Genomic DNA, 14,888 nt, shown 5'->3' with positions numbered 1-14,888 from the left:
CTCTGCTCATTATACTATACCTCTCCCCGTCACCCTCTGCTCATCACGCTCTACCTCTCCCCGTCACCCTCTGCTCATCACGCTATACCTCTCCTCATCACGCTCTGCCTCTCCTCGTCACCCTCTGCTCATCATGCTATACCTCTCATCACCCTCTGCTCATCACGCTCTGCCTCTCCCCGTCACCCTCTGCTCATCACGCTATACCTCTCCTCGTCACCCTCTGCTCATCACGCTCTGCCTCTCCAAGTCACCCTCTGCTCATCACGCTCTGCCTCTCCCCGTCACCCTCTGCTCATCACGCTCTGCCTCTCCCCGTCACCCTCTGCTCATCACGCTCTGCCTCTCCCCGTCACCCTCTGCTCATCACGCTCTGCCTCTCCCCGTCACCCTCTGCTCATCACGCTCTGCCTCTCCCCGTCACCCTCTGCTCATCACGCTCTGCCTCTCCCCATCACCCTCTGCTCATCACGCTCTGCCTCTCCCCATCACCCTCTGCTCATCACGCTCTGCCTCTCCCAGTCACCCTCTCCCCGTCACCCTCTGCCTCTCCCCGTCACCCTCTGCCTCTCCCCGTCACCCTCTGCCTCTCCCCGTCACCCTCTGCCTCTCCCCGTCACCCTCTGCCTCTCCCCGTCACCCTCTGCCTCTCCCCGTCACCCTCTGCCTCTCCCCGTCACCCTCTGCCTCTCCCCGTCACCCTCTGCCTCTCCCCGTCACCCTCTGCCTCTCCCCGTCACCCTCTGCCTCTCCCCGTCACCCTCTGCTCATCACGCTCTTCCTCTCCCCATCACCATCTGCTCATCACGCTCTGCCTCTCCCCATCACCTTCTGCTCATCACGGTCTACCTCTCCCCGCCACTCTTCTCATCACACTATGCCTCTCCCCATCACCCTCTGCTCATCACGCTATGCCTCTCCCCATCACCCTCTGCTCATCACGCTCTGACTCTCCTGGTCACCCTCTGCTCACCACGCTCTCCCTCTCCACATCACGCTCTGCCTCTCCACATAACGCTCTGCCTCTCCCAGTCACCCTCAGGTCATCACGCTCTGACTCTCTTTATAGCATTATATTTTCTTACTGCCAATTACAATTGTGATGGCATTTAGGAGTGTTTTTCGCTATATAAAATACAAAAGTATATATTTGCATTTCAAGTGGTTCAGAAATATCGCAAAAAAAAAAAAAAGGAATTATTTTCAAGAGAGAACTTGGTTTAGATAGTTATAGCGGAGGAAGTCTTCCTTATGATATTACTCAAAATAAAGCAAATATTTTTCTTTTGCATATTCAATATTTTGGCAAATAAATGAATAAATATTTAACCTCGATACAGATGTGTCCACATACATCTATACTACGCGTGCTACAAGTCACGTTACACATATTGCTGGAGCTCCGTGTGACTCATTAGCGTTGAGCAACTTTTCATGTGTCTTTTACCTTCAAATGTATCTTAATCGCACAGCGATGTGAATAGCTAGCACAAGCAGCTTCTGCTGAGTAAAATAATATGCAGCATGCCTATGTTCTGTGCGCGTCTGCAGGTGTATCTGTATGGGAAATGCTATGTTACAGTGTTACAGCCGCTGACCATGTAACGTAGTGATTTGCATGCATATACACCCGCACTGGCTCACAGAACATAAGCATGCTGCATATCATTTTGCATCACTGTGAGAATAAAACGCATTGGAAGGTAAAAATAAAAATCACACGAAAAGACACTCTGCACTACCGAGTCACGCCACATCATGACGAGACTACAAGAGCTGTTAAACGTGCAAGGAGGCTAGATGTATGAGAGCACATCTGTATATTTTACACATTTCCAAGTCACCTCTTACAAACATTTGAGGAAATCTAACCCAGAGAATGTGCTGGGAACAGGGTACAAGTCACATTAGATAAACATGATGGGGGCATAGGCTTGCTGTATGTGATTGCTAGCATAGTCAACCTTGGTGTATTTATACTGGGTGCAGGGTGTGCAGTACTCATAGGGCTACGGATGTGCGTCAGGTCACGTGAGACTCTGCTAGTGTCGGGCGTTTCCTTTCGCAATGCAATGCGACTAGGACGCACCAGCAAATTATGCTGATTAATTTGATATGCAACTTTTGTATATCGGTGTGCGACTGAGTCCCTGAATCTGTATATGAAGTGCTACAATGTAGTGGACACAGATTTTTTTCATTCCAAGTTCCATTGTGCTTCATATACAAACTCAGGTGCATAGAGATATAGAGATATACAAGTGTCGGATAACCAATTCATCAGCACAGTCCCCTGGTGTGCCCTAGTCGCATCACATTGCAACTTAGATGCATTTGCTGCAAAAAAAAAAGATGACAGATGCTAGCAGAGTAGCACAGGACCTGACAGCTCAATCACACCAGGCTAGTCGTGCTGTGTGGGGTATTGAAGCTAGATATATGAGGACACATCTGTACTTCACACACCCTACACCCATGTTTAATACTTAAATCTCCGGAGTCTCGCGTTGGCACTGCACAAATCACAGGGATAAAGGCGTGGTGGCCTTTTCCCCGGAGATTTGCGCATGTGCAGTAGAGAAGTCTCTGGGAATATGGCACGGGTGCCATGTATCCAGAGACCTGCACATGCCCCAGTAGACTACTGCACTGCAGAAAGGAAGGGGCCAGCATGGAGTCTGCACACTGGCCGCTTCCTCTCTTAAACTACTCCTGATGGTCAAATATGAACCTGTTTGATGGATTGAAAATTGGATTTCATATGTCATTCTTACCTGTCCAAAGTTCCATAGTTTGGTTGAGCTTGACCCACAGCACGATGTTGGGGAGCAGGACTCTGTCTAGCAGAGTTTGTACCAGATGGAGGACCTCTGTGTTCTAATGGAGGTAAGAATATTGGAATTAGTTTATTCATTTAATATTATGCACACAACACAGCAAAAGATTTACAGAAAGCTTTTTCTCAATTGTAATTCAAAATACATTTGTACAGTGTGCATAAAGCAGTTTAAACTACCATGTGTTACCAAGATCTTACACCTCCTTAACCTTTAAAGTATTAAAAATAAATTCTTCTTAAATCGGACAGATTATTTATTTGCTTCAAGTACTTAAGCAATCAAAGTGAAAGTATATCATCTATCGGTATGCTGTTACACATTAGTACAATATAAGCATATCAAAGTTTATATGATAGGCAGAAAATGAAATGATTTAAATATAGTGAGTAAAGAAAGCATAATGAAGTGGGCTATATATATGGTAAACTAAGTAGACTTTAAATCATGGGTGGGCAAAACGTTGATCGCAGATGCTCGACAGGTACAGTAGATTGCGATGACATCCAGCAGCAGCCATTAAGAATCAGACTGATTTTTAATGGCTTGCTGCACTGAAGCCGCGGCTGTCCCCGTTGGCTGTCACATGTGACAGCTATAGTCAGTAAAAATGAGGCTGACTCTTAATGGCTGAGGTCAGGTCCGTAAGGATCAGCACGGCTGCAGACGCAACCTGCCATGCTCGCCCACCGCAATCCTCATTGCCGCACACCTGCTCTGATGCATGTTACGCGAGCAGTGTGCCCGGCTCTTCCTGTCCATCTTCAGCAGTGAGTGCTCCCTGTTCTTGGCCAGCGGCAGTGGTGGCTTCCAAGACCCTGAAGAGCCATGTTCCAGGTGCCCAGCCTCAACTTCTTCCCAGAGCAGATGGCCAGCGTGTGAGAGATGCTGAAGGAGACCGGGGACATAAAGAGGCTGAGGTGTTTTCTGTGGTCCCTGCCCGTGGCTCCCAGGGAATTGGTTAAAAAAGCATAGGCAGAGAGACAAAGCAGCAGCTGCTAAGAACAGGTCAGTTCCCAGCAGCACCTCTGTCTCAAAGACACCTGATTGCTATTATATAGGTGCACCGGTTTCCTGGTATATAGTAGCACCCCCGTCTCAGAAACACCTTGTCCCTAATATATAGGTGCACTCCTGGTCCCTGGCATATAGAGACACCTGGCCCTTAATATATACAGTAGGTGCACCCCTGGTCCTTGGTATACAGCTGCACCCCTGATCCCTGGAATATAGCTGCACCCTGTCTCTGAGACGCGTGGTGCCTGGTATATACTGATTTTGGCGGGACATTTCCACATGCCCCTTGTCGCCAGTCTGCACCCCCTTTTTGGCGCAAATGTCCCTACTTGATAGATTGTGAAAGATTTTCAGCCTAGAGAAGTCCAAAAGTGTGCCCACCACTGCTTTACATGGATCATAACAATAATAAAAAAAAAAATATTAATAAACTGAAAGCTGGGTGCACACTATACAAAGCTCACTTAAGACGCAAAGTTTTTCCTTGCTAGTTAGCATCTGATAACATGCATACACACTATACAATTGTTCCTTTCAATCCTCACTATCGGTCCTAATCGGAAGGAATACAGATTCAGATCCACAACTATTGGAAGATCAATTTGACAGTCAGCTGTAAGACTGTGCATTGTGATGCAGGGTACACACTTGGCGATATATCGCTCGTTCTATCGACGTATGTACACCCGATACATCTGTGCGGAACGTCTTTCACAGACATACCAGTTTGGCTCTGCAGCACAGTGGACACACATCTGGCTGTGTGTACAGGCGACCCACCAACCGGCCATACACTGGCTGCAGGGACCGCCGACACGGACTTCTCAAATGGGCGGGCAAATTTAAAAGCCCGTCCAGTTGTGATGTCAGCCTAGACACATGGAGTGGCCGATTGGTAAGTGTGTATAGCTCACCAAATGCAATATTGTGACCAATTTATCTAATCTTTTAGGAATGCTTAAGATCCAATCATGAAATGAGACCAATTTATCTGCGTACACATTATACAATTCTCCGTCCAATCAAAAAAATTCCCATATGATCTGCCAGATAACTGTATAGTGTGTTCCCAGCCTAAGTAAGCATTCAAATAGAATACAAATTAACAACATCCACTGTGCTCAATGTGTGCTATAAATATAAATGTAGCAAATAAAATATTTTTTTACCAGCAGCAAATTTTTCAAATAATTTTTTTCTTCTTCTATTTATTATACATAACAAATTAGCCTTCAAAGACAGTAAAGTACTAAATTGTGCAACTTAGTTATTCAACATAGATTAGTTTATAGAGGTAGTAAAATGAACTGACATTAATAAATGTAGAGGATAGCAATTAACGTTGCTTGGTCAACACCATTATGGATCTGTATCCATAGATTTCTGGTGGCTAATTATTTATGACAAGTTCTAATGTTTCTACTGTGACTTATTATTCTTTCTGCATGCACCTACTTTTTTCATCCATTTTATTAACTGAATTGTTGGAAATAATGGGCATGCGTAAGACCATTTCTGTTATAACTATTGAAACTGAGAAAAATACAGAAGATAATATGTACAAAAAGTAGTGTTCAGAAAAGCATTACCTAGAATGGCATTTTAATATTTTTTTCCCTAAGGGGAATTAGTTAATTTTAACTGATCCATTTCTTTCCCATTGAAAAGGCAGGAGACATTATCTAACGCTAGGCATTAATTGCCTAGGGTCATAAGAAAGAAATGTGGTACCAGCCCAGGGAGGGTCTAGCAGGCCACCTAAGATTAAAGTATGCCAGTCACCTACATAATGAAGTAACCCATTTTGAGGGTGGAACCAGAATTCACCTTATACAGTAATCTTACATTTAGTGCATGCTTAGATCTATTCACTATGTTTTATTGCTGTAAGTGATATTTATTTACTGCAGAGGCGTCACAAGGGGGATGCGGGCCGCACCCAGGTGTCACCCGCCGTGGGGTTGTAAAATTCTAACTATTCCTTAAAACTTTAAACCAAAAATGAATTTTACATAGTAATAATGATGGCACATGTCTCAAAATAGTTTTAATGTATTTTCTACATACACCATCCCCTTAAATATGAGATACCCTTATCTGTTCATTTACTGGACGAATCACCCTTATATCTGTGTTTTGCCACAGCTTACAACTATGCTATAAAGATATACTGTAAACTCATTAAACAGTTAAATAAAAAGTAGGAGAACACCATTTGACCCAAAGGCCCTACGTATATTCAGACAGAAGTCAGAAATACTTTTAATAAAAAGGTTAAATGAGGATCTAACCATACTATTCTCTCACACATCATTAACAGCAGTTCTAAAATTCTGGATAAAATGTAGGAATATTTTCTGCTCAATAATTCTTCACTAACGCATCTCTCTGGGCTGCTCAGAAGGCAGTGAGCGATACAAGGCTTTTTGATCTTGACAGGTACTCAAAAGGAAACCAAATCACAGGCTGGTTTTCTACTTCAAACTAAATGCTCCAAACAACTTTAAGGGCTCTATTTACTACAATCCGCATATTGAATGCGGATTGTAGTGTGATATTACCGAGTGAATTCGCATTGCAAATTCAGGCAATATCACAGGGATTTACTATAAATCCCTTGCAGGGACAGAGCTTGCAATAAAGCTCTGTCCCTGCGGATCCCATCCGCACTCTAGTCGCGGTGTTTTCGGAAAAAATACCGTGACTAAGAGCCCGCGCATGCGCCGACCCACCGTCGCTACTACCCCCCCACCGACGCTAAGCCCCGGCGCTAAGCCCCGCCCCCCGTGATCGCGGTCCCCGCGACCCCCCCCTCCCCCGCCCCCCGCGACCCCCCCTCCCCCGCCCCCCGCGACCCCCCCTCCCTTCATTACACTTACCTGCACCTCCTGGCCTCCGGTGATCTTCTCCGGGCTTCCCGATCAGGTGATCTCCCATACTGCACTGGGACCCGATCACCTGATGACCGGGCCCCAGTGCACTGTGGGAGACCAGCTGACCGGAGAGGAGCCATCACCGGAGGCCTGATCACCGGTCCCTGGATTCAGGTAAGGAAAAAAAAAATGTTTAATTTTTTTTTCTTTTTTTTACAGTAATCAGCTTGCGGTCTACTTAGACCACATAGCTGATTACTGGTACCGGCTCCCACCTCTGCTCTCCCCGTTAGAGCAGAGTGGGAGCCCGGTAACCGGGGGAGACCCTGGATAACGCCACCTCCAGGTGGCGTTATTATCACAGGGCTTCCCCCGGTATTGTTTTACAATTTATTTTTAGTAACTTGCACAATTATGGGAAATGCGATCTGCTTTACTAAAAATAAGTGATACTGGGGGTTGGAGTAGAATTTTACTAATTCTACTCCAATTGCCCTGTAATAACTACAGGTGAAACTAAAATAATGTGAAAAGGGTGTGAAAACACCCTTTTTCACTTTATTTTAGTAAAAATAATGTTAATAAATAGAGCCCTATATGTATTACTCATAGACCATACTGAGAAAAAGTGGAGAAGAAGCATAGAAAATATTGCAATCCCAAAGAAACCCACAGGTTTACCAAATCCAGTATCTGGACACTTACCTATTGAACAGTTCTAGACTTCTGGAATTTATTTGTGTGAATCGTTATCCTACCCCACAATGTTTTATTAAACTTTCTTTTTTCCTTTTTGTTTTTTCCTCACACTCTCACTTTCTCTCACTCTCATGGTCTTGGAGCAAAATCCTCTGTTTCTTCAGCAAATGTGGTCTTTACTTCCTCATGGCTCCACGCAGATGGGTTTTCAGGACGTTTGCATAGTAGTCACCATTGTCTGTCCATGGTGAACCCAGCGCTGTAGGATCATACCGTGTACATCAAAGAGCAGAAGCATGACTTTACACACCAAAGGAATCACACAGAGTTTTTGTGTGGAGGCGAACTCGCGTGTTTCCATACACTGAACTGTTTGAAATCCGGATCATAATGACGAATCCACAATTCGTCACACGTCGCATATTACCCTCTTTGAAGTGCTTTCACCACTGACATACTGCAACACGGCTAATTGTTTCTCCACCGTATGCTTGCTGTAACATTTCATGAGTTTCATTTCCGCTTTTTTCAAGTTTAACATAAAATTCAATCACACATCTCTGACGTAATCTCACAGACATGTCTTCCTCATCTGCTATGACGAAATGAACAAAGATAATCCACTCACTGTGATCAAACAAAGAAGACTACGACAGTCCAATTACAGGTTCAGATACATCGATGTATGAGCTTCACAATAACCAGCATAGTGTTGCCACGTCTACCCATGGGATAGAAAAACAGAGGCAGTCTCATCACTTTTCAATCAGCTCATATATATATATATGCAAACGGAGGGAGAGCACATACATGAGATAGTAAGATAGTAACAAGAAGCACCTTTACTGATATGAATGTTCACGTACGTACAGATTAAACCAAGCAACCTCATCTGTAACACGGTTCTTTCACAGTTCAGCAGTTCCAAATTGGACATGAACTCAGGAAAAGCTCCGTGATCCAGTGCTGCCACTGGAAGCGACGGATGACGTCGCTGTCTCACATGTTGTATGCCAACGCTATATCATACTTGCAGACATTGAGATTTCCTCTCCAGGAGTTGCCTGGAGAGGAGATGCAGGTGGGTGTCGGTCGGGGCAGATCCAGCCCATTCCCCTTGCGCTAAAATGATGCAAATCCTGCATATTTCACTAAGGAGGCAGGGCCAAATGACGCGACTATGAATCGTGTCATTAGGCCCTGACCCCTACTCACGAATCTGCCGATCTTCAAGAAAATGTTCCCCATTCTGCCCACTTCACTAGGAGTGCCTTCTGTCCAGGGGGTGCGGGGGGGTTACTCAAAATCGGGAGCCTCCCTTGATTTCTGGGTGGGTAGGCAAGTATGTGCTATGTATATATATCACACACACACACAGTGTGTATATATATATATATATATATATATATATATACACATATATATATACACACACACACACATATATATATATATATATATACACAAAGCTCTACAAAGATGCAGTTGGAGAAAAGTACCTGTCTACTCAGTCCTAATCCAACAGGTAAGTTAGGAGGGAGGAAATGTGCCTCTAAGGATATTTGTTTTCCAAACCTTCATCAGAAACACGTAGGACAAGACAGGATCTGGGAGCCTGGTCCCTATACTCATACAAGCTGTGGCAGACTTTCCTTATTTCCTTCTACATCTAATTCCACATTAAATCACCAAGAAGTGCTGAATATGTTGTTCACTACAGTATACATTGCAAAAATAGATTTCATCTTTGTAAACCAAAGTAAGATTGGGAATTGCCCCAGCTCACTTCTGACAGTTTCTTACATACACATAGCTATTTAGCAATACTGCAGGAGCTAGACTTTCAGTCCGTTTCAAATGGATAGTAAAGAGTTAAATCAGCAGGCCCTCATAGTATTGATGCACCTAATATAACCAAGACTTGGCCTCCTTCCCCACATCTTTGCAAGGTTTGGGCTGTGCACCAGCTGTGTGCACAGATAACACCGAGGAGATGAGGGGCTACGAAATGTGGCCAAGAAGCAAGGAAAGCAATGAAACATTTAGCTGCAATGTGATGCTGTTCTCCCATTCAGTACAGGCCCCACTAAGCTTCTCATTTGGAACTGTAGCTGAATGGGATAAGAGCCAAGAGTAGATTGTTCTGGATGCCAACACAATGTAATGTGAATAATAAAACTATTTTCTAATATACAGTATATAAACGTGTACACACAAAAATATTTTATATAAAAATATATGTATAGATATACTTATGCTTAAATTGTCCTTAACACGTATTGCTTGCAGCCCCAACTCTGACAGCAGAATTTAGTGGGGGAGACATCAGCTTGTGTCAATCTCTTTCAGACATAGGTACTAAGTAGGAAAATGCGGTAAAACTCCCGAAAATACAATTTTCGGGGTTTTTACCGCATTCCCCATATGTGCGATGCATTCCGATGCTTTGTCCTGATGGGTAACGCCACCTAGAAGCCTATGGGCTTCTTTTCGGGACACTCCCCCATGGGATCCCTCCCATAAGCCCCCGTGGTTTTCTGCGTATGCGCAGAAGGACGTCAGAGGGACTTCGGGTGTTAAAGCAGGAAGTGCTTCTGTCTGGAGCCATCGCAAAGGAAAGCTCTTATTGGGAGAGCTGTCCTTTGCAAGATTCTTGGTACATATCGCGGTAATGAACGGCGGTATGTACCCGAAGACAGGCAGGATGTACCGCATCGCTAATGTGATGCTTAGTGCATCCCGCCCATAGCCAAAAACCCGAGTATTTGCTGGGGCACGACGAGTCGACCCAGGGACTGCTTAGACTGTGATCAACCAGGGTTAATCTAGGGACTTGCAACCCGAGTCAGTGCTCTGGCTTATGTCTTAGTTTTTAGACCCGGGTCGCGCCAAGAAGGGGTTGCCTGGGGCTGTTACAGATCACCTAATCAGCGCAGAGCTCGGTAAATGGCGCATTGACAAGATGAGCTCCTGCCATAAATTGCTCCTTTCCTCCTGAAGTGGCACTGTTCAATGTAGCACATGTCAGCAGCTGCATCAAACTCTCATTTGCTGTGTAAAACAGCAAAGACACGCTGAAAACAAGGAACTCCGAGCTACATGTTCACCTTGTCGGCCATGTTTACAGCAATGCAGTCTCCACCATTCCCAAGCACACAAGTCACCACCCAGTTTGCATAACCTTATCTTTGTGAACCAAAAAAGCGTCTCCTTTAAATGACTTCACGTTGAAAGCCAAGGCAGACACGGCTTATGTTTGAAAGGGGTTGACCCGGTAAAAACCCGGGTCTGCGGTGTAGTGTGACAGGGGTTTTCTGAGCTGGAAAAACCCTGGTTGAAGTAGTGTACTTGCCAGGGCATATGTCTGAACGGGGTATCAGAGATGATAACAGTGTCCTGCCTTCCAAATGGCATAGAAAAGACATATTGCAATGTTTCTTTGGTGTGAGGCTAGATAGAGTATGGAGTCCCTCGCATTTTCTGTCTAAAGTGTATACAAATCACACAAGTCAGCCCAGATAGTGACCAGTATCACTTACTTGCACCCATTGGATGTCCTATCTACTATTCGCTCTAGACAGGAGTCACACAAGCCCTTCTGTTGCCACATGTTTACAAATGCTTAGTTTAGAGAGGGCCAGATTCAGCACCACCCTACTCTTTTACCAGAGTATTTCTGATTCAGCTGGGGACTTATCAAGTCTTCTAAAGAGAACAAGTGGCCCACAGCAACCAATCAGATTTTAGTTATTAGTGTATAAAATGTACTAGATAAATGGTAGGTATAATCTGATTGGTTGCTATGAACAACGCCTCCGCCTGACCTCTTTAGAAGGTTTGACAAATCTCCCCATCAGTTCTATACAGCTGGGACTTTGTGCCAATGCAAAGACAGTTAGGAGACACAGTAAATCTCCAGCTATACTGCCCTCTAGATTGTATTGCATGTGTGTAAGCATTTATTGTATAAAACAAATATACACACATGCACAGAGTTAGAGTCAGTCATTTGGTGAAACGGAACGCCTTTTTTCAAATGCATACCTTTCCATTCCAGTTATCAAATCCAATTCTTCTGGAATGTTCAGCAGACTCCTGAAAGGAGCAGTAACCCAGGCCACATCCAGCCTATTTCACAAGAGAAATACGCAAGATAAGAGCTTGGTGGTGTAATCCTGCGTGAAACGCAACCTTGTGCGATGCTTCAAATCGTGGCATAGTGCAGTGCAATTGGGGTGATGACCACGCACTGGCCACATGGACATCACGGATGAGAGAGAGCAAAAGTAGACACGCATGATCTAATTTCTTGCAATCACACGACAGATTTTACTTTGTCATTGTATATTCAACAAAATAAGCCAGCACGATTAAGTAATGTGCAAAAAAATCTCTCTCATGATTCAGTAACTTGCAGTACCCTCCATAGCAGAAATTACTTGAAGTAATCATTTTCTATAGAAGTTTATCAATTATTAACATTGGGCCTAATTCAGTGCAGCACGCAAATGGCCATGTTTACGCAGATTGAGCGGTTGTAAGCCGTATCTGTGAATGCCGCACAGCGCACGCTCATCGATTGAATGCAGATTATGTTCACACAAAGGATTCACTCGCAAACTGAGTGACAGGTAACAGGGGGCTGGCTAGAGAAACACAGGCCTGTCGGTAGCATTTAAACACTTTCTGGCCATGCATAAATTAGCCACTGAGTCCTTGCATGCAGCAAGGGAGCCCTCGGCGCATCTGGAGACCCGTTGTGTCTGCGGCAGCTTAGACTTACTCAGAAGGCTGATGGCCGCCTGATCTGTGTTCGATGTTTCCAATGTTTCTCGTTTTGTGTGTGAGTTGCTTTCAGTAGGTGTCTCTAAGTATTGGACGACAAGTGAGTCATTAGCATATTTTCACAATTCTCGAGAGATCGCAGCTGCGATGGCATTTGCATGCGGATCTGAATCAGGCCCATTGTGGTTGATGACTTTTGGCTCACACCACATAACAGATCTCTTGAGAGTCCTGCCACACATACTTGCCTACCTTTTTTTTCTCCTCCCCGGGAGAAGCCCGGGCAGGAGAATCAGGTGGGTTGCGACAGAGGCGGGGCCTGACAGCTTACGTCATTAAGCACAACCTCTTATTGGTGCAAAATTAAATAGGGATGGGGCCAAATGACGCGATTCATGAAGACTAGCGTTATTAAGCCCCGCCCCCTACATGGGAACCCGTGATCGCCCCGGAAATTCTCCCCATTCTGCCCACTTCACTAGGAAGTGGGCAGAACGCGGGAGAAGAGCCTTCCCTTCCGGGGGCGCGGGGGGTTATACACGAAAAACCGTGAGCCTCCGGCGAATTCCGGGAGGGTAAGCATGTATGCTGCCACAGCATCACAATGTGGTTGAGGTCTGGACTTTTGACTTTGCAAAAAATATATAATTAACAATGTACAACTAAATAGCACAGTGCCACCATACTATGCAATATTATTATAGTGCCTTTCAGAAAATTTTGAACCAAAACCAGAACGTGCCATACTGGAATTTACAGCCTAAATTCTCTACCAAATACACACCACTAACACACCCATACAATTTTCTCAGAAGGCAATTAACCTACCAATATATTTTGGGACTGTGTGAGTTTCTCCTGGGTTCTCCATTTTTTTCCCCAAACATGACAGAACATACAAACTACACACAGATAATGCTCTGGTTGGAATCAAACCTATGGCCCCAGCTCTCTGAGGCAGCAATGCTAGTCACTATGCCACACAAAGTAGATTTACTGGAGTGTTAAGATCACTATTCTGTTGTATGATCCAGTTCTGGGCAATTTTCAGCTGTTGGACACGTGGCCTCACATTTTATTTTTTTCCCTTTGAAATTAATAGTTTCACATGTTAATGATACATTTGCCAATCATTACAAGCAATTATGGAATTGTGTTTTGGTATGAATTTCTATTAAAACAAAAACTGAAACTTAGTCCAGAGGAAGGGCCTGATTCAGACCCGCTCGTAGCCGCTCGCGAGGTCTGTATGCGTTTTTTTTTTTTTTTTTTACTTCGGCCGCTCGCAAAGCTGTGGGAGACCACCCACAGCTTGTGCGAGCGGTCTGGAGCCTGTCGCGATAATCGCGACCATCGACCTTGCAACGAGACCCTGTGGTATGGTCTCGGCTGCCGCAAGGTGAGTGGACTTCCTGCTCTAACAGAGCAGGAAGTCCACTACTGACATCAGTAGTGATGTCAGTAAGTCCTCCCTCAAACGCCAGGTGTTCCTTAGGGAACGCCTGCGTTTGGCCAACCACCTCCCCTACACGCCTACAAAACGGGGCGAGCTGTCACTCACCATCAACAGTTGCCCCGCCTTGTAGCGAGCCCCGTAGCGACTGAAATTCAGTCGCTCGACGGGGCTCGCGCATGCGCACGCCAGGCGCGGCGCATGCGCATGTCACAAACATCGAGCCGCTTGCAAGCGCTGTGCGCTCGCGAGCAGCTCTGAATCAGGCCCAAAGCCTGATCCCAGGAAGGCCTGAGTTCCCAGCATGCAATTAAACTATTGTCAGCATTCTAAACTCAACAATGTCCATGGACTTTGGCAAAGAAAGGTTATCATGAATTACCCTCTTTACACACTGATATGTTTCTCTTGGGTCCCATAATTATGCAGAAAACAGCCCCTTTAACTCTGAGATTATACCAATCTAGTTCAATGCTAACAACTTCTTTAACAACAATCTTTTCACACTGCAATTACCTAGAGAACTTGACTTATCTTTGCCTTTAGGCTAAAATCAGATATAAATGCCCATGTACACAATAGTGCTTAAAGGCGCCCACAGTAGGCGATTGGCCATCACTGGTCCTTTAGTCAAGAGAGGGGCTACCTAAAGCTCAAGATGCTATGTGCCCCAGTGCTGCCAGAGCTGGAAAGCTAAAAAATGCATTATTATTGCCAAAGCACTTTACACTTTTGGCCATTGCAAGGATAACTTTTATATTCTAGGTTGAAATTTTATTTATTTACATTTTTGCACCCACACCTCACCCATACACTTTTGTGTGTGCCACCTATGGGCAATCAAATTGTTGGAAGTTCCCTACTTCTAGGGGGGGGGAGTGGCAGATCCAGTTCCCCAGGGGAAACTTCTGCCAACCTTGGAGAGAAAGGACCCCGACTCAAGCTTTGCGGCAGATGTGGGCAACTCGGCATGAATAACCCTTGCCCCCTAATGGCCTAATGGCTTCAGGTTAAGGAGTCAGGGATGTCAAGTGGCCTCACTAGGTTCAGCAAAGACTCATAGCCCTAGCCTAATCTGAGCATCGCACTGGACGATTTGTGTATGCACTTTGGGTTTCTATAAAGCTCGATGTAAAGATGTGTCCTCATACATATGTGTCCACATACATCTATCCTCCATGCACTACAAGTTGCGCCACACAACACGGGAGCTCTCTGTGACTC

The 14,888-nt window shown here is 45.0% G+C and overlaps 1 protein-coding gene across 2 annotated transcripts in view; it reads right to left on the bottom strand.

The window, feature by feature from the left end:
• Positions 1 to 14,888, bottom strand: part of MAGI3 (membrane associated guanylate kinase, WW and PDZ domain containing 3) — a 378,672-nt gene that overhangs the window by 32,513 nt on the left and 331,271 nt on the right. For both annotated transcript variants that reach the window (XM_088454430.1, XM_088454431.1), the window contains exon 17: positions 2,775 to 2,877. In XM_088454430.1, coding sequence (XP_088310556.1) covers positions 2,775 to 2,877 — 103 coding nt within the window. The remainder of the gene's footprint in view (positions 1 to 2,774; positions 2,878 to 14,888) is intronic.

Source organism: Taudactylus pleione, unplaced genomic scaffold (assembly GCF_031769625.1).
Source record: "Taudactylus pleione unplaced genomic scaffold, aTauple2 ptg000615l, whole genome shotgun sequence".
NCBI classification, from domain to species: domain Eukaryota; kingdom Metazoa; phylum Chordata; class Amphibia; order Anura; family Myobatrachidae; genus Taudactylus; species Taudactylus pleione.
The sequence above is the reverse complement of the archived record's forward strand: the minus strand, read 5'-3'. Positions and strand labels throughout refer to the sequence as shown.